The sequence below is a fragment of the Lutjanus erythropterus genome, chromosome 10, assembly GCF_056507025.1.
Source record: "Lutjanus erythropterus isolate fLutEry1 chromosome 10, fLutEry1.hap2, whole genome shotgun sequence".
Classification (NCBI taxonomy): Eukaryota; Metazoa; Chordata; class Actinopteri; order Lutjaniformes; family Lutjanidae; genus Lutjanus; species Lutjanus erythropterus.
Genome location: NC_139326.1, coordinates 8,350,241 through 8,374,577, shown reverse-complemented (window position 1 = coordinate 8,374,577; position 24,337 = coordinate 8,350,241). Strand labels below are relative to the sequence as shown.

At 41.4% G+C, this 24,337-nt stretch overlaps 1 protein-coding gene across 1 annotated transcript in view; it reads right to left on the bottom strand.

Moving 5' to 3' along the window:
• Nucleotides 1-24,337, bottom strand: part of trpm3 (transient receptor potential cation channel, subfamily M, member 3) — a 144,842-nt gene that overhangs the window by 72,728 nt on the left and 47,777 nt on the right. Inside the window, exons 2-6 of the mRNA XM_084728120.1 lie at nt 11,638-11,717; nt 9,493-9,694; nt 7,402-7,615; nt 4,692-4,816; nt 2,478-2,649 (exon numbers count right to left, since the gene is read on the bottom strand). Of these exons, the coding sequence (XP_084584246.1) occupies nt 2,478-2,649; nt 4,692-4,816; nt 7,402-7,615; nt 9,493-9,694; nt 11,638-11,717 (793 nt within the window). The remainder of the gene's footprint in view (nt 1-2,477; nt 2,650-4,691; nt 4,817-7,401; nt 7,616-9,492; nt 9,695-11,637; nt 11,718-24,337) is intronic.

Here is a 24,337-nt window from a genome sequence, read left to right as displayed (position 1 = left end):
CAACCCCAGAGACATTTCTCACTACAAATCTCTGAAGTTAAGGTGGTGAGAGGAATATGGTTGTGGTTACACTGGTGGAGCAAAGCCAAGGTTTATTCTGAGTGATGTTTAACACACCCACATTAAGTCCCTATCAGCACACATAACTGATAGGTCTGACGGTAAAAACAAATGGTGTTGACAAAGATAAGGTTTGAGTCATGATATTGCTCTCGACACTGTAAACTTGCATCCATTTGGTAACATCTCTTTCCTGACATTTGCTGTGTGCGTTCATGTCACCCAAACCCTGAGGAAATTATTCTAAAATGGCCTTATGTTGACAACAAAAGAAGGTAATAACAAATAAATCACGGCTGCAAACAGCATTTCTCTGACTCAGGTTTGTTCCCGGCCCTGACACATTCTAAACAATGCTGTGAGAGGCAATTGAGAAATGTATTTAAAGGGTATCAGAGAGGTTTGTGTGTGAGCTTGTCGCTTTGTTTGTGTGTGCGCGTGAGTGAGAGGGAGAGGATAAAAGAATGAGAGAGAAAAATACGGAGAAATGCATTTTGTATTCATGCAAATCAATTTGGTGTCTAGCTAAGGTAAAATGTGTAAATTGAAAACTGAGAAATGCAATGTGACAAGGGCTCAACGGTGGATGAACACCACACAAAGGCGAATGTGTGCACGTGAAGACACAAATACATTTAGATGTACACAGAGGACATAAACACCTACGCCTTTCGACACACAAGCAAGAATTCAAATACATTCTTGCTGCCCTTGTAAGAGAATAATGTGATTTTGATGCCAAATTTTAAAATGAAGACGTGGAAAGCTGCACAGGAACAAATAACCGAGATTCTGTTGAGTTTCAACGGCATTGTGTGATAATACCCAGTTATACTGTCAAAATATGCTAAAATACACACAAATATTAGGCAGTGCTGTTGTCTGTGATGTTACCCCAGTGCTTTAAAATGCCTCCTGTGTACCATATTCCAATTGCTTTGTGTTATCAAGCATCAAAATTAAAGATAAAACTACTGTGAAAAGAAACACATCTGATGGTGTTTTCTTACTTTATGCGTGTGGATAAAAGTACAATTTAAAGAGATAGTTTTGAAGTGAGGTTGCATGAGGTACTTGTCAATAGTCAGTGTGTTACCAGCTGGCATGCACCCCACTATCTTCACAGCTTTACCTTAACATCAGACAGTCTTTTCCTACAGAAAGCTGTTGTTATAAAAGCCAAATATTGCTCTCTCCAAAGCAACCAGACTCCACTGACAATATCAGCCATAGTACCTCACAGAATATGGGTGTTGCTGGTCTACCACAGCCTTGATCAGTTATTTATTTTGATTTCTGTTTTTTTTAAAAGGTTAGTTCAGATGCACCAAGGTGTCTAAAAGAACTTGGCAGTGGTAGAGCTACAACTCTAATGTTCTTTGAGGTTAAACTGCTGTTTTTGCCAGGGGATCAGATCACATCTAGTCGTGTCAGTGACATAGGAGGGGACAGACCAAATAGATGATCTGTTTACCTGTATGCTGTGCACAGAATACTGCTTTACCTTGCCGTCAAACAGCCTTTTCCAACAGGGAACGGGATCCATGTATGATCTCTTCAAAGCCATCAGACTCCTTTGACAAAAACAGTAATATACCCTTGCAGAACACAGGAGCAGCTGCAGTTTTGACTTTTGGTGTTTTAACGCTGTCTGGGCTGTCTGATGGTAAGGTAAAGCAGTGAAAATACTATACTATACTACTATAACATAACACACACTTTAACTGATACTGACTTCTTTAGGTGGCTAAAATGAATTTTGCTGTCGACAGCAGTACATTGCTTAGCTTTCATGCTGATACTCCTTTTGCCTCTGCAAATTGGGGTCGTGCCCACTGCCTTCTACTGTAGGTAATATACTGACCATGGATATGTACCTCATACAGCCCCACTTCAAAGAATCTGAACTATGCCTTTAATGTACTTGGTGTGACTGCTGTACAGTATATTCGATATGTGTGTACGTACATGAACAGTGATCGTGTGCTAGTCTTTATGTCTGCGTTCGCTGGTGGTTTTGTGTGCGCCCCAGAACAGCAAGACAAGGATTATCAAGCAGGTTCATTTGAGGAATTCATCAGAGCTGTCAAGAAGCTTTGAAGGAAAAAATAAACCCATCCTGAAGGGAGGGACAGTTTCAAAGGCTCATTGAGTTATATCACAGCAGGCTAAATATACACTGTCTGACAGCATGTGTTCAGTATACAGCAGGTAAAGATAATTTTAGTCTGGTTGCAGCTATAAAATAGAGTTTGAACCCAATTAACCCAGAGTGGTGTCGATGATAAAACGAGGATTATAGTTTCATTATGCTTTTATCACTCGCTGTGTCATTTAAAAACACCTTCTCTAATTTAGGGGAAACAGGTCAGCCTGGTAGAGGCCCTGACAGACAGGATACAGTAAATTCCACTCACGAGTGTTGATCTTCTGCAGGGAGATGTGTTTCTCAAGCTGACGCCGCAGTTTGACCTCAGCGCCGTACTTTCCCGTGGTGCCATTGTCTGCCAGGATGAAGTGGGAGTGGAGACTGTTTAGAACCGTCAACTTGCTCATAGGGTTGGACATGGTCTGGTACGGACGCACCACCTAGCCAAGAGAAGACAACATGTAGCAATTATACAAACATCAGAGAAACTGACACGGCTGACGGGTATGAGGCAACTTGACAAAGAAAAATGTGTGGTTTATTGGTAATAAGGGCACAATTTCTTAGCACCACAAATGTAACACAAGTGTAGCAAAAAATTAAACAGAATTAAAGGAGAATTAATCCACTAATTTAAACCTTAAGTTCAGTTTACTTGTAATGGGGAGTACCACACATAAAACACTTGTATAATGTCCTCTGTGGCTCTGGGGGAAGCTTTCCAAAGCTCGAAAAAAAAATAACTTGATGTCACTGGGGATTATCTTGGATTGAGTTTGGAGGCTACACATTTTTATTGCAAGCCCACAAACTGGGGCATATAGTTTGAAGAGCATGCTTTTCGTTGAATCGTGGGAAATGCAGGGCCCAGCATTTTTTGAGTGTGACCCTTACTAGGGACTAAAAGTCAGAATATCTGACAGCAGCTGACAGCATAGACGAAGACAGTGGGACCCCTTTGGCGGCTGGCACTGAAGACGAAGAAGGCAGGACTTCTCTGGTGGATGAGCAGAAGGCCAAAGGCAAAGACGGAACCCTTTAGAAGGACGTGGATTGAGGGCAGCAGTGAGGAAGGGGCCCCTCTGGATGCCGGCGGCAAGGACAGGACCCCCTCTCGCCGCTGGCATCCAGTTGGGTCCTTGCCAAAGGGTTCCGTCATCTTTGGCCTTCTGCACCAGAGTAATATCACTGGCATCAGCTGCCAGATGGGTCCCGCCATCTTTGTCTATCCTATTGGCCACCAGAGGGGCCCCAATGTCTTCATCTTCACTGTCAGCTGCCGTCGGTGCTCCGTCTTTCGGCCCTGCCTCCTGGTCACTCTCCAGATCTGCTCTGCTCCCCTGGGTTGACTCCAGGCTGTCTGCCTGAGGTCTACAACTCTGCCCCTGTCCTGCCTCCTGGCCAACCACCTGAGGTCTCCGGCTCCGCCTCTGCTCTGCCCCCAGGCTGTCCGCCTGAGGTCTCTGGCTCCGCCTCTGCCTGCCCCACCCTCAGACCACCCGGCTGTGGGCACCGGCTCTGCCTCTGCCCTGCTCGGCTCCTGTCCAGCCTCCAGACTGTCCTTCAGAGCAGCCCCTTCAGTTTGCCCTGCCTTCGGGCCCCTTGTCAGCTTTGCTGCTGGACAGTTCTTCCTCCAGACCCCATCCACCCACCCGGCTCAGGCGTGTGACTTTTGTCACATCAGCTGTCCCTTCAGAGGGGAGTTCTGTCACAGCTCTGCATGCTCAGTTCCCCAGCTCTCCAAGTACTTTTCCATTCACTCCACCCCTGCTCCACTCTGTCTGCAAGCCACTCCCAGCTCATCAGCCCAACTCCACTCACCTGTGCATTAAACTGCAACTCCTCAGTAATCAGGCCAGTACTTAAACCCTGCTCCTGTTTGACTGACTGCCAGATTGTTCTTCTGTACCAACAGAATTACCAACAATACCTGTCATACGATACCTGTCATACTGTGTGCTGCATTTGGGCCCAGAACTCACCTGTTACATAATGACAGTTGCTCAGAAGCCTGGATTTGGTCCACTGGGGCAGCGCCTGACAATCTGAGGTAAACTCATCTGGTCATTAGGCGTACAGTTGAGACCAATCAAGCATGTAAAAAGAGCGCCAGCACTTAATAATCTCATTTCAGCCACCAACATTAATCGTCTCTGCTTCACTTGTTCAGTAGGACAGAGTGCAGCACATTCTGATGAAATTTTAACTATAACATAACATTGATTCCAGAGATTTGAATGAGTCAGCATGTGCTCCACAGCCTCATGTGGTTCCCCCAGCTGTCCAAATCACTTTGAAGGAGCGTTTATCACAGATTGGAGTGTCTTACTCAGCATCTCAGTTAATAAACTGTCAACTGCAATTTACAGGCCTTGGCAACTGTGGACTGAAAGTGACATTTTTCACATACACACACACATAAAACCAAGCCCAGTTTGTTACCATTTGATATTGTTGTGTTTGTTTGTTCTCAGGAACTTACATCTTTGCCAACAAGATCCTCTTGATTTTCTACGATGCCCCATGGAGCAATACCGATGGTGCAGATCTTCCCCCTTGACTTGGAAGCGTGGTCTTTCAGTGCATCACCCACATGGCGTATCACCCCTGTGTGTTTTTGTTGGTGTTGTGTGTGTGTGTGTGTGTGTGCACATAAATGTTTAACAGTGTTTGGGAGAAGGACGGGAAAAAACAGATAACAAAATCAGTTTTGCCACGATCAATACACGGGCTAAACTTAGATAATGATACTCTCTGCTGTGAAAGATAAACAGAATCCGCTAAGTGCAGAAAACAACAGCGTGGCAGCAGCCAATGAGAATGCACACACACATACATGCACACACACAGCTTCAAACACAGACAGGTCGTAGCTCCAGGTCTCTAGTTGTTGTCCTCAGGGGAGCAGCAGTCAGACCTGGAGGCCATCTTATCCCATCTCTCCTGCTGACATTCAGTCTTACTCCACCTCCACCCTCAGATATCCCTCCAATCCATCCCTCCATCCATTATTCAGGCCTCTCTCTTCCTCTTTCTTGCCTCTGCACCCATTCTGTCACTAAATCTTACTTTCTATTCCTCTCTGTATTCAAGTGTAGGCACTCTACAGCATCCAACGCTGTATCATTTCTTTCCATCTGTTCTTATCTCTTGTATTAACATTATTGTTCTGTCTTTTATTCTTACTTCAAGCATGCTAAATTTAATCTAAGTTGCTAAAAATGCTTCTATTTTTTAGACCTAGAAACAATACAGGAAGAAAACAAACAGTGAACTCCTACACAGAAGACAAAGTGAAACAGCACTGATAAAAAATCCAGTATCAACACAACAGATAATGTTTTGGCCGACAGTGAAGCCAAGAAACAAATACGCAGTCTGCATCACCCCAGTATATCAAGACATACTTATCGATACACATCTCTAATATCTCCGTTAAGTAACTCGGGCAGCCCTGGGCTGCAGCTACAAGGTGTGAATAAAGTGGTTGAGTGATAATAATGCTCTGGAGATTACCACAAAGAAAAGGGAAGGGACTGTATTGGCTCAATATCCGCCTCTCATAAAGTTCCTATTGTTATCCATAATGAAAAAAATGTAGCAGGTATTTTCATACAAACACTTGGCTGTCATAATTGACCATCTGTTATTATGGAAAGACCACATTGGATTTGTCGGCAAAAAGACAAAACAAAGAATTTACTTTCTCCACCTCCTTAGGTTTTTTTGGGCAAGTAAACAAATGTCTTGTTTTGGTTTTTTTACTTCGGTGATTATGAGTGCTCTACAGTACTTTAATACTACATGGTACAAATGTTTCTCCACTACTTTGCAGTTATAACTGCTCCATCAGATGAAAATCTGAGCCATGACGGTCGAGTAAATCTGGCAACTCACTTGCCGTGTAAAAAAAGTGATTAAACTACTAAACTATTTTCATTTCCCATGTTTCCTTTTTTATTATCATATTAAAGTACGGCCTTGAATATCGTTGTCTATGCTTACTTTTTGTGATTTTGTTATCTTTTAATGTATGAATTTGTTTCTGTCCTAATTTTTGTCTGTTCTGTGATGTTGCAAATGAAGCTGCTGTGATGCAAAAAAATTTTTTAACATCAATCCAGGTCATCATTGATATTAAGTTTCAAAATGCAATACACTAAAAATAGCCAAGCATTCACCAGTTCTGAGACATCATGCCACCATGCATGGCTTACCAAGGTCAGAAACATCGTGGAGCTCAAGTTCAGTCACAGAGGCTATTTTCCATATGCATGATAACTCCATATTTATGTATAATTCATGTGCTGTCAATCAGCTGACTTTTCACTATATTCACTCCAACCAATTTTGTCACACCCAGTCATGTTGTTGCTGTCAGAGTTTGAAACTGTTTCCTTCTAGACTGCTTTTACACTTTCAGCCCCCAACCTCCTACTGTATGTTCACAATCCAGTCCACTGAGCGCCTCATAAATCTTGCTCCAGGCCAGATTCATCCAGCTACTCAGTGTCTGCAGAAAGAGATCTGCTTAGTCGTCAAGTCTTAAGCTGATCGACTCCACAACCTTGTTTCTTCTAGACCGTAGACAGTAAGGGAAATTCCTTTATTACTTTTAATGGAACGCCGCTCACTGATTGCCTCCTCTGTCAGTTCTGTCACAGTCCGTCATACAGTTTGTGTAATCAAACACACCATTCGGTCAAAATTTTCACCCTTTGATTGACTTTCAGCAATGAAAATAAGTAGTCTAGACTCCCTGACGCTATTTTCATCCAAGATGCATGATATAATAATTGAGAGCCATCACTTCACCTGTCTTGACTGACTATGAGTGTCTGTCAGTATAGTGGAGCGCTCATAATACACTTAAAAGAACCATTTCACAGTGATCTAATGGTTCAACATCTTTTCAGCCCAGAGGGGCTTGATAAATGTTTTTTTAATAGCTGATAACTTATGAAGAACATTTGAACACGCTCATCATTCTCCTAGCACGAGCACATGGCACCTCAGTTTGCATAAAAAGAAGCGAGGCTGCAGCATATTGCTGATAAAATACCCTAATGAAATATTATTTACGCTACACAGAAATACGTACGCTAACATTTAAGGGAATGTAGGATGGTGTTTGAGTATTTCACAATAGTAAAGAGTGTTTTACATGAGTTATTAAATGTCCTGTACTTTACCTGTGTTGACCCCACCCGTGAAGATCCAGGCTCCTGTTGTCATGGCAGCCTTGATGAGCCCTTTGCCAAAGACCTGTTTGAGTTTGGGCTGTAATTCAAAGTTCTGCAGCCCCCCGTGGACTGAGATAAGCAGCTTGGGCAGATCCAGCTGCCACTCCTTGGTCATCAGGTGGAGCAGCAGGTCGGGCTTGGTGTCATAAGACACGCGCACATACTGAAAACAAAAGGAGCACGTGTCAGAAAGCAGTAGAAAGCACATCTGCACCACGCTCAGGCGCAGAGCACAGACTTGAAGTCTGCATGTGCCTGAAAGATAAACTCACAAACAGAATCACATAATGCAGACATATGTATACACATTATAAAAGTACTTGATGTGAAACAAATCTGTGAAGATAAAATTATGAAATGGAAAATATGGTTGCTGTTGCAGACCTGCTCAAGTGAGTATATGGCTTTAACATTACTGAACAGATGTTTGCTATGATTGGAGAACCACATGCATTATAGAACATCTGTTTATCTACCTAATTCACCCTCAGACACCCAAACTGACATGTGCCTGGATTAATAATTCAGCGCTGGGAATAAATCAAACATAATTCAGCCTTAATCATCTGAATTCCCTGAATGCTACAGTATGTGTGATGTGACTGTCACCATGGTTTCATAGACAATGATTGCGTGAATAACACGTACAACCAGAACACATTTGGGATGGATCGATTAATCAGGCAACACTTACGTCTTTCAAATCCATAATTATATCTAATTGCACATAATTAAACTCAGTTGATTGATTTTGCTGTTATCCTCAGGCATGCTAATACGATGATTTTTTTCATTCTGCATATGTGTGATGCCTTTAAATTTTATTATCTCGACTATGTATGAAACGTATAATACACAAAAAAACTCGGCAATCAGCAGGATATTCAAACATTTTCACAGCACTGGTATAACTGTGTCATTCAGATCAAGAGGTGAATTCAGTCAGTCAGTCAGCCAAACATCAAACACTTTCCTCCTCTCTACCTGTGTGCCGTCACTCTGCATCAGTTTACATGCAGCTGAGGAAAATATCTACAAATTGCATTCGATTATTATTCGCTTTCAGCTTTCAGTTTTTACAATCCTCTTCTTACAGCATATTCAGAAAGGACTACTCTGTCTTTGACAACTCATGTCAATACAGCGTCTCAAGCTATTTGTCTCCTTGGCATCCATGTAGGAATCTCTGTTTGTTCATCTAATGTCATCTCTCACACAAGCACAGATACTGAACATTAGACACTCCATTTAGACTAAAATGGGATCCGTATCTGAATTCCTTGTGGATAACAAATGATCCTATCCTACCCTTTGCATCTGGTATTTTCATTACCCTCACTGAGATCAGCTCTCCGTCTACCAGACAGGGATAATAAGAGGTGGCAACAAATCAGCCCAAAACTCCTTTAAAAAAAAATCAAGGAGTTTTGTGTTTATTGAGTTACCAGTGAGACCTAATAAATGCTGTGAAAAACTGTCCACAACATTTATTTGTCCCCTCTTGTGACTTCAGCAAATTTAATACATTAAGTTGTCCCTTTTTTTTTTTGGTATTAAAACCGGTGTACTGCAGTACCAGCATGTAGGCTTCTGGGACTAGATAACATAACAGCAGATCATTTTATTTCTTGCTGTTTATCATTCATTCCCCACCTGTATTGCTTTCATTTTACATGCACTTCTGTTGAATAATTAATCTTTTATGGCACAGAATGTAGACTAAAATCTGTAATTAGCAGCATGTGTCTTTCAGCCATCTCACTCGCTTGCTCTCTAAACTTGGAAAACAACCTGCTGTATATTTTCTGTTAGCTAAAAAACAAATTGATTTGATCAGCGCAAGCCAGACTGTCTTGAGATGTGATCAGGCCGATCCAGTCACGATACATTTACACCTCTCCTCAACATGCATCTTTCCTTTTCGGGATAACATGTTCGGAAACAAGGTTTGGGTGATGGATGAATATATTGGAAGCAAGAAGCAAGATGTCTGCAGGACACTGACAAAATGCAATACAGTAGAGTTGTTATTAGAGTCACCATGGCTTTGTTGGAGTGTCCTCCTCCCTGGAACTCAATGGTGCCGAAGGCATCGGTGGGGCTGAGCTGTGTGTGTTTGCTGATCGACCACTTCTCCGACAGGCTGTCATTCTTGGCCAGACGCTCTGCCTTATCATTCTGACTGGATGAGATGCCCGGAGGCAGGCCCACATGCTGACCTATGAGGCGACCACAACAGCACCTGGATGATGGGAGAAAGTAAAAGTGAATGTAAGATCGGTATAGGTTGTATTACGCAGTAGTTTTACAGACAGTAACTGGAATCTTGAGGAGCCAGAGCCCCGAGGGGAGCTACTGTAACACCGAGAAGGAAAAAGAAGAGGGTGAGCGAGACTGTATGTGACTGAGAGAGGGGGAGGAAAAGGCACGAGAGCTGCCACAGTTACGTGCCGTGCAGTAAGAGGAGGGCAAGGCTGAAGTGACAGCTTGTCATCAGACTTTCATCTCCTGATTGGGAGGAGAGGAGGAGAAGGATCTGTAGGCCCCTGCAATCTTTTATTGGCTCTGTCTCTTTTTGTTTTCTGCTCTTCACAAACATCTGTCGTTTTCTCTCCTTTGCTCTCCTCTCCCGTCTCCCTCTCAGCAACTACATCAGTTAGCGGAGTGACAGTTACATGAATTGTAGTATTGCTACACGACTACATACTTATTCAGATGTGCAGAATGCAGTTTTCATATTCTGTGCTTTAACCTCACAGGATGTAGTGGGAGCCCTGGGAGGAAAGGGAGTCAGGAGGCTTTGATTTATCACTTCATGTTTACGTCATCCCTTACCACAAGTACTTTGCCCGCTTCTGCTTCATGCGTCAACGCAAGTGTTTTTGACTAAAAAGAGAAAAGTTGATTTGATCTTGAGGAGCATCGGGCTTCCACCCGCTTTCCTCCAGTTATGCTAATTCTGTTAACCAAACAAACAGTGGCATTTCCTCTGCGTGCGTGTAGGAGTGGGTATGAGGGCTGGTACTGCAGGAATTAGACTTGACTCTCTGAGTTTGTCATCCTTAAGCAACAACATCAGCTGCAGAAAAGATTTGGGTAACAGCCCTCACTTTCACAGTTACACGTTGCTATACTTAGCTCTACACTCCTGTGGGCTTAAATTAATAACCTTTCAAAATGATGTGGAATATTTTACTGTCCTCATGAACTGGCATGGCCCTGAATTTCACATTTGTGGTTTTAAAATATATAATGTCGGTGCTCTGGCTCATTAGTGCAGAGCATCTACCTGTGATGCAAATAGAGGCCAGCGTGATATTACTCTGAGGCATGTTTTTAAAGGTCAGTAGTGAAACAGGTCTCTTTATCTGCTATATGTGAGCTGGGCTCTCACATTAGGCATCTCGCTCATTAGAGTCCTTTAGCTGTTATGGCAAATAATCACGCAGCTTAATCCTAAATGTCTAAAAATATCTTTATCTCTTGCTTCTGACTGGAATTAAGTATAATGTAGAGGTGGGGTTTATCCTGAACTTCTCGGCACACGACTTTTGGATCCAAAGTGGGAAACACAAATGACACAAATGCAATATGTATTTAAGTAAGTGCACCCTGCTACCAAAACTGTCAAAATAGTTTATTTATATTTACTATTCGCACACGTGGAACAGAGGTTGTAGGGTGAGTTTTACCCGGAGCGTTTTGGCAAAGCACCAGTTGTTGTTGTGCATCAGCTGTGGCATGCTACTTGACTTAGCACGGTTAGTAAAGATCCTGTAGTGTCATTGCTCCCAGTTAGTTACAGTGAAAATGGACCAACATAAGTATCAAACTGTATCCCGACTTTGTTCAAGTGAAATTGAGTTTGTCTGTGGAAACACTTCAAACATGTCTTTTACGACGGCATCACAAAAAAATGCATCTATTGGCTGAGTAAGACAAAAACAGAGAACAGAGAGCAAAACACAGCATTCAGACAGACTCTAACTGTAGATCAAGACCAAAGCAATAAGTAATGCTATACAAGTGTTATATCTCTGAGGATATGTGACAATAATATGACCAAAAATGCACCAAACCATGAATTTTGTGTACCTCCCCCCCTTGTATAATGTCATTTACATGTCCACATTAATGTTATGCATTGAGATTTTTCCCATTTCCTTCACATGCATTCTTACTCACCTATGGGGGTCTTTGGCGCTCACTATGATATGAACACATTCTCTCTTGCTGAACGCTCTTTCTATCCACGATTTCTGTGCCTGCAGAAATGAAGACAGAAGAAGTCAGTCAGTCTTTGTCAGATAATGGAGCTGTGACCTTAGCGTGCACGAGTGACAGCAGAGAGACAGCAGAAACAGCATCAAATCATCAGCAGACTTGTGTTTGACTGAGGAGTTCACCTGTAAAAGAAAGTGTTTTCTTGCCCTTCAAGAAATGAGAAGGATTCTGCTTGCAGTGTAAAATGAGACAGTTGAGCTCTGTTACATAGAGACATATCTTCTGCATTTCTTTGCAAACAGCAGTCCAGTTTGGCGGGGGATGGCAAACAGAGCACACACTTTGAAATGTTGCACCTAATGTCTCAAAAGTACTTTAAATATCAAAAATTTAAATAAAAATCAGCAACTTCACACCCAAACCTGGTTTAAGAACAGAAATCTTTGGGAGTGGCACACGTATTCAAGCACAACACACACACACAGAATAGATGCCCTTGCTCATGATTCAAATGCAAAAGACAGAAATGTTTAATGTTATTCAGCGACTCCAGTTCAAACTGGATGAGATGAAGAGCTGGGAAGGAGAGAGCGGATGTTAAATGCAGTGAGGCAGTAAATTATGTCAGAGTTCCAGTCCTTAGATACTCTTATGTGCAGCCAGCTGAGTATATATGCATTTATATGAGCAAGTGTGTGAATGTACATCTACTGTATACGGGTGTGCTTTGTGTTCTTGTATTGTATCCAGTATAGAAAGACTTCCCAGCATAATGCAGCTAGTGAAATGGTGTATGTGTGACACTGTGGTGCTCTGCAGTCACATCTGCTGCAGGTCTGAGTGACAGAGACTGACTAGAGCCAATTATCTTGCTACAGACACGACTGGAAAGACACCGTAGGGCCACAGAGAAAGCCAGAGATACAAATGCAGCACAGGGTTAGAAACTAATTCACATCTATACGTATCCACAGATACATGCATGAATACTTGTTACATGCAAGGATGAGGATCACCCTCCTTAGAGCTAATAAGAAAGGACACTATCCAGAGCTGTATGACATAAGTAAGAAAAATAACAAGTCTGCTTGTTTTATTCAAAAGGGGCATCACACCGCTAATAGCAGGAGACCTGGCAGCTTAAGTGTCCCTTCTTTGGTTTGTTATAAACTAGATGTATTTTAGTTGAGATGCTCGCTCATTTTTCTCCTCTATTATGCAGCTGAAATGAGAGTACACAGGGGGTACACCAAAGGGCAGGAGCATGGGTTTTTGATTAAAAGAAAAGTACTGTGCTGCAAAGTGAGCTTTAAAATTTCACCAATTGCAGCGTTAAGAGAAGCTCCCTTGGGCTTGACAAGAGGAAACACACAAACTGCAGTTTCAAAGATCACAAATAAGGTAGTGGTATTCTAAGGCTATTTTTCCACAAACACACATAGATTTTTCAGTCTTGAAAGCCAGAGGGAAGCAAAAACTAAATATGTAGGCCAAAATCCAGAGGCAAAACACTGGGGATTGGTAGACTGGAGACGACAACCAAAATCCTGCAAGAACACAAAGTCTCTCGTGTTAATTTATCAGAACAGAAACCGATTAATCAAGAGTTTGCCTTGGTCATTTATACTGCAATCAGTTCTTAAAAGGCAAAGAAAGAGGTTACGCTGACACCACTTTCTAATCAGAAGAGGCGCAAAGGAGTGAACATCAGATTGTTTCAGTTTTTCCCAATGAAGATGCCCTAACCTGCTCCGTGCATCAGTGAAAAGACTAAGCAACGTGACGCTTATTTGAAAAACTGTTCGCTCTCTGTCAAGGACCAAAATTAGCTCCAAAAAAAGTTCATTTTGAACCACACTTTGGCAAAGTTTCATGCACTGGCTTCCCCCTCAACCTACTTTCATTTATCAAAAATGACACTGACGTACTTGACATTTCCATTTCCCCACCAGTCAGCAGTCAACGAGAGACTTATTTGATCCACATCACCCATTTTATAAGGATATAATCGAAAAGGACGAAGTTTGAAAGGAAATTAAGGAGCTGTTTGAAGTTATAACTAAGCCAACTGTCCTCCAACTATATAGAGGAAGGCTGACATGAGAAAATTCCATCAGTTATGAATAAATTCATTCTTAGATACTTAAATTATTCATTTGCAGAGGGAGAAAACACACGTGTCTTCGCTATAACATTGCCCAAAGTATATCTGGACAATTTCTGTGCTCTGTCCGATAGAGTTTGCTCGCTCAGTCTACGTCTGGAGGTGGTGTATAAAGGCCCTTTCAGACACAATGTGATTTGAGCTGCAAACTTGCACCAAGCCATCAGAAATAATGTGTTTCAGAGCACAATGGTGCCGTTATTTCTTTGTCTCTGAATGCTCCTTAATATTTAAAAAAGAGTGCATTTTCTCACTGTTATTGGACAGTTTCTTTTCTCCTGCACTCAGGTGACAGGAAACATCAGACACGGTCCAATATGTCCCAATCATAATTCCTAAATCATATTTATAATGTTTAAAACATTTATGTGTATTCCTCCCTTAAGATATCTTTTTTCTTATCTCTGTAACAAATGCTTTTAATAAAAACATCCACATAAAAACTTTTTATGTGTATGCTGATTCACGACAGAAAAAAAGTCTAGTTCATCCAAAACACCTGTGTATTGCACACTGTATGATGTACAGATTCTGTTTCTGTGATTATGAGTTCATAATGTTACCCTCTGCCATTTAAACGTACTACTTTCTACTCAGCACTTTGTGGTTCAAAGGTTGTACTTCCTGGGTCGGCACCACCATTCCAGGAAGTGGACTATGTCTGTGTGAGGTTTTGTGGCGACAGAGCACAACACCAGAGCACAACAGAATAGGACCGAATGTCACCCCGGGACAGTCACAGACAACCAGGAGGACACACAGACCAGACTCCCAAACCCACAGCAGAGGGAACACAACAGCCGTGAAAACAAAAGGACAGAACGTTTTTTTTTTTTTTTTCTGCTTTTTATTCTGGGAGAGCTGCCCCGACTCTTCTCCCAGCCAGCAGAGCTGAGAGCTGCTTGTACAGGGCTTTCCCCACTGCCACGGCTACAACAACACACGCCCCATCCGCCTGACTGGCCCTGTCACACCACGGCACGCCAAAACCCACCGCAACCAGCCACAAACAGGCTCAGCCTACACACAGGCACACTTACCCTAACACCAGACTTCCCACGATTAACCATTACTCTGGGGGGCTGGGGGGCTGCTTTTAGAGATCACCCTGGCCACGATGACTCAGCGGGCCACAACAACGCCCCCAGCCCCATTCTTTCCCTGACATGCTGGAACTGTGTATTCATCCGCCGGCTCATCCCGGGACAAACTAGATCCGCTCAGTTGTAGCAGCAGCAGCAGCAGCAGCCGCAGCGGTAGAGGTTTTTAGATTTGATTAGTATTGACAAGGCTGATGGCAAAATCACAAACAGTCACGCTACACAAAAAGCCTTTTATGTTCTCTAAGTAAACCCTTGAAAGAGGGACCACAGTAGTTTCACCTCAGGGGAACCCAGACAAAGATTTACTTCTCTTTGAACCCCACCCTTTTTTTTTTTTTTTTTCACCTCTTTCAATGCTCCTTTTCCGTCTTCTCTCTACAGATGTGGTGTGCACATTTTCACACTCTCACATAGTGTTGCATCTCTGTCTCTTGCTCTTCCTATCACACTCATGCTGTTGCTTATGAGGTTTGACATGGTATGATGAGATGGCACATGGCCTGCACTCGATTGTGTAATTAAGATTTATCACTGGGGTGCACTCACACACACACACTCACACTCACACACACACACAAACACCAACACAGCAGCCGTGTGCTTGTGTGTGTGTGTGTGTGTGTGTGTAACGAGTGACTGTGAGGCAAGTGAGCAGCATCCGACAGCCTGTTAGGGGTCTTGACTCCATTACGCTCAAACTCCGCCACCTCCACTGTCTTCCCCCCGTCCTCTCTTCCTTTACTATTGTATCTCCCCTTTTTTATTGGCGCTGGCAGGGAGCTGAATTGGGAACCATATCCAATCAACAGCCTAATCTCTTTGCTCTCTGCCTTTTTCCTAACCCCGTTTTTCCTTTAAACAAACATGAATGACTCAGCTTTTATATGAGTATATAGGTGGGAATATAAGTAGCCTGTAGTACTTTCACATACAGCATGTTCTCCATTAAATATTAGTTTCCTTGATGAGAGTTTAGAAAAAACAATTAACAAGAGTGATATATGTACTGTCAGGATATCTGAACACTGTCCTCTATTAGATCTACTCCAATAAGTAATTAATGCTAAACCATCACATTAAGTCCTTATCTTTGGACAGCTCTTAAATTGCTTTAAAACAAATTTGGTTTTACTGCCATGTCAGTGATAAAAGTACAAAAAGAGGCAGAGCTGCTTGCCTCCCTGAAGTGCATCTTGATTTCTCCTTTTGATTCAGTCTGATTTTAGATCAAGAATGAGATCATAACTCAGAAAGTTCTGCAATCTTTACACAATCACTGTCAGCAGGCAGCGAACATTTTCATGATAAATCAGGATGGTCCAAGATGAGGCGAGTATTACATAAGACAAGTCTTCTCTGACGCATTTTATGGACCTTTAGGGTAAAAAATAGTAAAGTCGAGAGCTAAAGATAGCCTGGCATCTCCAACTAATTCAGAAATCTGTATCTGCCAGAGCGAATGGAAATATGAGCTCAGCAGATTTCTCTGGTTCCCAGGCTGAATGAAAGAAAAATCATTTTGTGGTGGAAGAAGACAGTACTGTCTCTTCCCTTTAGCTTCAGTCACTCATCTTAAAATTAACAAATAGATGAAATTAGACAAATGTTAAGACCAGAGATATTTATCTTAGAAAATAGATAATTTCTCAGATGGGGCATTGATATACATACATGAGACTCTGCATACACAACCACTGAAACGAGACACTCTGAAGATACTCAAATACATCAAACACAAAACAGGTTTTTTTGCACAATTTTTTCACTATCAGTAAAAACCAGTAAACATAGATTGATTTTCATAAATGGAAAGACACTGAGTAAAAAGTAGGGCTGAGCAATTGATTGAAATTTTAGCGAAATCGCAATATGGCCCACTGCAATTCTCAAATCGCATGAGAAACAATATTTGTTAATGGTAAAATCTGTGTTAAATTAAACATTGTCATGCTGCAGAGATGTCCTGGCCTATAATTCATACTACAGGTTTAAAAAAACATCTTTATTTCCTACAGATCCCTGAAAATATCACATCATAGCCATTTTATGATATAAAAAAGATAATTTCTCGAAATATTAATAAAATCATATTGCAATTGCAAATCAGTCAAAATAATTGCAAATGGATATTTTTTTAAATTTCTCAGCTCTGGTAAAAAATAGAGAAGAAAACTTAATTTGTCCAAATAACCAACTATGAAAACAGTGACGCATCTTTTTTTCATGACTCACCTGTATTATGTGACGGGCTGCACTGTTGTGGCTTTTCCTTTGTGAGATTCATGATCCTACTTTACCTTAAAAAGTAAGATCACTGAACGAAACTGATCAGAGCAAAACTGATCAGGCCACTTCTCAGTCCACTGGCAACTGGGCCACTCTGGGACTATTAGCACTGCTGGTATGTGTGTGCATTTGTGTGTTCGGGTGTGTGTGTGTGCATGTGTGTCTGTGTGTGTGTGTGTGTGTGTGTGTGTGTGTGTGTGTGCTAAAGGTACACACTGGGAAAACCCTGAAGCACTGCTTAACTAGTCTTTACTGACCTCTCTCAGTCTCCTCCTCGCTCCCAGATCCAAACATCTGTCAGTGTGTTTATGAGCCAAGAAATATAATTAAAATATGAAAAATCTCACATTGTGACACAGCCGGTTAACTACCGATTAGTGACGCAGCGGCAGTGTCTGACCCCTACGAAATATTCAAGAGTCAGTAGCCTTTTCCAGAGACAGTGTGCTTAAAGAATTACCTGCTGTCCTCCACCTCTCACATGCACCTCACCTGTTTTAGATTCAAATTAAAATTGGACTGTCAGAATCAGTGTGTGTGTTTTGAGTGTGTGCAAGAGAGATGGGGGAGGAGACAGAGAATATGTGTGCCATCTCTCTCAGCCACTTCTCTGTCAGGGATCAAGACCAAAGGGGGAGTCTGAATGGCAAGAGAGCCTATTAGGTGGAGCAACATGACATTTGTTGAGCCTGCTCACCATCCTTACTTTGCCCTAAATGACACCGACACACACACACGCACACACACACACACACACACACACAAATTTGTGTATGTGCATTTGCTTTGTGTTTTCCTTCTTTTTACAGCACAATTGTAGTTTCCTTGCTGTTTTCATCAATGGGATTAACGGACCCGTACGTATTACAAACCAGGTTTAATTAGCAGGTATCAGTAGGGGAAACTGGGCACATAAGACTGTAATCTGAACTAAATGAAGTCTAACAATACACAAGCAGGAAAAACACAGAGCGGAAAGAAAGTGTACTTTCCAAAAACTGTAATCCTATTTAATATAAAACACACACCAACGACAAAATGTGAGTGTAAGCACAATCACTAGAAACAAAATGCCTCCCAAGATCCAGCATAAATGAAAGCCTAATGTATTCAGTGTCATGACAGACTCACAGAGCTTAGAGCAGCGCACCTGAGTCCAGACAGTACAGATGCTGCACAGCACCTGAGGCAGGTGTGTGCATGTGCATGTGTGTGTGCATGCACACATGATACACCACACACAAACACACACCTATGTGTAATCGGAGATGATGGTACAATCATAATTCTCTGCTCATGTGCACAAACTCACAAACATGCATGTTATCTGTATACAAACTGTAGCTTCACAGCTCAGTGAACCACATTTGCACTCAAACACTCTGTTTGCCATCTAAGAGATTCAACCATGTCTGCCAAAACAAATACAAGCTTGTATATTTACAAGTTATCTTTGTGAATACTGGCATTGTAATATTAATTATTAATGCACTTAAGCATCAATGTGCACTATACAATATAATGAATTGATGAGGTCAGGGGTGAAAAGTGTCGTTCACAAGGATTATGCTTGCAGTACAATAGATATGCATTACTGAGGAAAGGTATAATCATCTTAATGTGGCGAAGACCTCTTTGTTTTTTTGATTTTATACTCTTTGTCTCTTTGTGTCTGTCATCATCTAAAATGGATAAAATGAAATAATATTTGTATAGCATTTGATTTCATTTAGGTGTTGCTAATGTTATTATTATAGGATATTTACCCTCTGAAACACACATGCTGCTCAGTTGGGGAACAGTGGCATTTGTGCATAGAGTGTCATATACATGGCATTCCTGGAATTAAAGCTCATGTTGTGTAGAAAGATTTTGCAGCATTTTGCTCGTTTTTCCCCTTTGCCTGAAATGATAATTTTACAGAAATTATAACCAGCACTGTTGTCATCTTTCTTCATGAAATGAAGCCACAATTTCGGCTATTTGTTCTTTTGTGCCATGACTTTTTCTTGTTGCAGGTTTCAGCAGACACATGAGTTTGACATCATTGTTTTGCAATGTGCAACGGTCAGAAAAACATGCCAGCGTCGATAAAAGGAATTGCTAAGCTCAGAGGCATACAGTTCTGATGGACTGTACTACTTGGAATGGTTTCTCAACAAGAATCAATTCTAGTTTTGAATAATTCAAAGAGTGTGGACATGGACAGTCTTGCAGGCCTCAATCTGTATTCGTAATGACAGCCAAGCATTTTGACTATATTTTAATGGTCAGAGAAGAGCGGATCAGTCTTCCACGACCAACTGCAAAACCTACTCTTCAGTCAGAACTAGAAACACATCTGTTACATCTACAAAATTACAAACAAATATAGCAGCACAACATATTCTTTGACACATTGCCTATACATGTAGAAATCCTGTAGGAAGAAGTTTCTGCTGCCATAAGCAAGCAAACAAATGTACTGAAATACAGATTTATGCTCCTGACATGTAGTGCACCATGTTCTTTTATTGTCAGTAGACTTAAAAGGAAGTGTAACCTCAAAAGCAGGCTGTACTGCCAATCTCAAGTTTGCATGGCGACAGAAACATCTGTGGTAATTTAAAGAAAACATAATAAACTGAAGGACAGTTTGCGATTTTAAAAGCATCTCTTGCACACAATGTCCCTTTGAGTCAAGCTTTTGATACATGCTGCCATCGGTATGAGGATTTCATACAATGAAATTGAATAGATGCCGTCTGTCTTGATACTTATGTCCTCGGCTTTACAACAGGATTATGTAGGCCCCACCAGGTTAATTGCAATGAGTAAGAAGTCTGACGCATATTAAATTTTATGAAAATAATGTTCCTTGACACAGACAAGTTTACCATCTAATAGATGAGATGAGCCCCTCAGCAGAGGTCATTTGGGCCACTGAGTCTACTGGGTGTGGTAAAGATGCTTTTATCCTCCAGATGGAGGAATTTAAGATGTGTGATCTGGTTAAATATGGAAATAGTAAACTGTTATACAAATGAAGCAATCTCTATAAATTCAGACTTAGGGAAATCTGAGGCCCTACAGATGGTGTTACTGGCTGGCAGTCTACAACTTAGTTGCAGAACTAATACTCTATCATCAGTATGCAGAACACAGTTTAATAGTTTTGTTTTGGCATTGCTCTTAGACCTTAACTGGCCAGAGCACTTGAACTTAACTGCAGTTTAAATACATCAGCACAGCCATTCCACCTTCCATCACACTCGTCTTCTCTTAATGTCCCTCTGAGTGCCGTCTGTCTGTGCTTATCCCGTCTCTCTTCTAAGTCCTTTTCCTCTGCCAAGTCCCTTTGTAACCCCTTAAAACAGCATCCATGAGCAAACCGAGCAAACCCAGCATACAGTGTGTAACCCCTGAAATGGGCGATATTATAAACAATGACCTTCGCAAGATGGCCATCTTTGGCAAGTCGATGCATCGGTAAACAGCACTGGATTGTGACTCAAAGCTTGATCCAGACCCACAAAGACCAATGCCAGCGCAGTGTAGCTACTGCTTACATTAAGGATGAGGTCATTGCCTTTAAATGCAATCTTGTCAAGGAGAGGAACCACTTATGCAAGTGAAATAGCATTCACTGACCTGAACACACATGCAAACACCAGGTTTATCTTCCTGGAGGGTAGCTGGTATGCATGAGTATGGGTCACACACTCCTACGCACACACGCACACACATTTATGCTCTCTCTCTCTCTCTCTCTCTCTCTGACCCACACAAAATGAGTTTTCCACTTGTTTCAGCATTTTGCAGCTTAGAAGAGATTTAAAGTATAAACCAAAAAATGGCAACAGAGCTGATTTACAGGGCCAACTTCATATGCATGTGTGAATGTGTGTGTATAGCTCCTCTTCCACAAACACGTGCTGGCTTGGCATGGCAGGGATTTCCATTCCAGGGCTACTCGCTTAAAGGTGTGTCTCTTATCTGATGACGTGATTGTCTTGAGTGAAGCAACTGTAAAAATGTGCATAAATACATTTAATTTCCTATGATTTTTTGACAATTAAAGTCACATTATTATGTAATTTATGTAAAAGCTTTTATTATGAAACAGCAGAATCAGGAAATATTGGGTTCTTGTCAGCAGTAACTTAATATGATTCCTATACAGCTGAAAGGAAACACAAAACAGTAAAATAAAGCGGAAGCATGAAAGTACAAACAGCGACGCTGAAGAGAAACTCAACTTCAGCCACAGTGATTCAATTAGAAGCTACAAAAGCCCAGAGAGCTGAACACACAGAGTTCTTTAAAAACCACGTTCTCTGTGGCCACCTGCAGAGACAAGGGTTGAGTCAAGAAATATTTGAGCAGGAAAAGGGTGGACGTCGGGTTGGCCGCAGTGGATGAAACATCACCAAAGCCACCTTAGAGGAAGGTTTTTGGGGGGCTTTTTGTGCCTTTATTCGACACAGACAGCTGAACCGAAGACTGGAAAAGAGGGAGAGAAAGGGGATGGCATGCAGGCTGGAATCAAATCAGCAGCCACTGCGAAGGACTGATAGCCTCGGCACGTGGAGCATATGCTCTATCAACTGAGCTAAAGGGCCACCCTTGGGAGATAACTTCATAAGCCTTTTTTGGCTTCCAACCTCTCCTGCACAATGTTCTCTTTCTTCTATTTATTATTCCATGGTTTGACTCAGCATTGCTACAAGTACCAAAGAAAAAGTCTTTCATGTGTGTTCTCATGAATCAAGAAAGGCAAGGGTGCTTATTTTGAACCCATCAGTCAATAGTTGAGGTGCTTTCTTACAAAACTGCAGATTGGAGGCTCTCTTCTCAGTCTACTAGAGGAAAGTGCAAACTGTAGGCTGTGCCTCAGTCCAAACCAACATTTTCCACCTCAACTAAACAGCTCTTCTGCTCTTGAGGAACGCTGTAAAAAGGGACAAACACAACACAAACAAGAGCAGACTGCCTCAGTGCAATCTTTTCCACCACTCTATTGTGCTAAATTGCAAAATGGCCAATACACAAGAAAACCAAGTACAGATTGGGGTGAGGGGGTGGTGGGGGGGGGTTCTCCTCTGGTATGTTACACTGGGAAAAAGCCTCAATCACAACCCACCTTTCCCACCTCTATTCCATAGCTCCCCTTCACTGTAATAAACTGAAAGAATGCTGCAAATTGGTCAACACACGTGACAGCTCAGTGCCGCCCAAACCTACTTTTCTCACCTCTCTGTTCCCTGTGAAGTGTAAAATTCAAGGTAAGCAGCCCTTCTGAACCAGAGTGAGGACTTATTTCTCCTGAGGTAATTGCCCACAATTTCATCATGCTCACTATGTCGTCCAATTAGAGCCATGTAACAGCCACATTTAAAAAACAGCTCAGTTAAATTTCAAACATTAATAAGCACTGAAGATACACATGGAACATTTAGTTAAATCCTGTAATTTGTTAAGTGCCACTGGGATTGTCTTTTTTGTATTAATCACACACAATACACAAATTCACCCCATGCAAATTTAAGCTGCTGAATAACAAGCCTCTCAATGTTTTTTGTAGCATATAACTGCACGTATTGTATCATTGACCTGCCAAAAAATGGCAGACAAAGCACTTTACGCTCAGAGGATTGGCTCGTCTTTTCTCCTCAGCGGTTATGTTCAAAGAAATTAATGTAGCAGATTTAAGGAGGCACATATAACATAAATATTTAAACAGATTTATAGCGATTTCAGTTTTAATAGCTGAAGACCGGGTAACGTAAGATGCTATAAATTTATTCTTCAATCTTTAATAGCCTTTCCAGGCTGCTTAAAACACCAGCATTAGTATTTGGTTTTACATGATGTAACTTGATGATTTATAACCACTAACAACAGTAATGACCTGGTCATTAACTAGTGTGTGACCCTTCAACTGAATGGTCTTGAGGAGACCTTCACTGACATTATATCAAATGGGATTTCTGCTATCCTGATGCCAGTCTTCACGGCAGGTTGCACTCAGGTTTATAGAGTGACTTATGGTTAATTTATCGATTCACCTGCAGCTATATAATGTCCTATAAAACAGACAAGTCTAGGTAGAGCAAAACCCTTGCAGTAGCTTTTCTATTTCATTCAGCTCAATATGCACTATGTTTGATTCATAGAAAATTTAATTGAAATCCTAAATACCCCTCAAAAAATAAAAAAAAAATCACCCTCTTCAACATTTCATATATTAATGGCTTTCTATGAAGTAGACCTAATGCAAGTGCACTTCTCCGCTCTGAGTCATCGCCAAGTAATTGTAAATCAAAGAGCAATATAAAGGGGATAAATAGAGACTGTCAGAAAGCCTGTAAAGTTATGGGAGAATGGTGAAGAAAAATGTAAGAGAGAAAAGGAAGGTCAACAGTGACAGAAGGAGAAAAGGAACAGCATGGTTGAGGAGTCAAACGCCCAAGGAAATGAAGAAAAATAACATAGAGGCATATATCTGTTGCATTTATCAGCTGTGGTTTGGGATGCACTGATCTAATTAACAAGACCGATATCAGCGCCAATACTGACTTTATTATTGGGCTTGAAGTGACAGGAGTTTTAAAAGGTACAAGGAAGATTTATAATTTTACAACACAGGTTGTATAAAGTATAAAGGTCAATTTTTCCGACTCACAAAAACAAACACTGTATACAAAAATTATATATAGCAGATTGTGTGATTAAATAACTAATCATAGAAATTAAAAAGAGACACATAAAACACAATTTCTTTGTCAATGTTATAATAAAATTCAGAGTTGCAACTCTGGCCTCAATTTGTCTTACTCATATCATCCCAGCGAGTTCCACTGGGTGAAAAAACACCACTGGTATCTTTTGCAACCTCAGAGGTATCAGAATCAAGGTCAGGACAGAAAAAGTCAGAATGATGCATCCCTAGCCGGTGATTTATTCATTTTCACAAGGGGAATGGATCTACTTTGTTTCGTTCACCCACAACTAGTGAGAGAATGCTCATAATGCAAAGTGACACACACTTAAGTGGCATTTAAAATATTTTGTGGTCATTGTAGATTGTGATTAATAGCTTCAAATGAATCTTAATACCCGTCTTATT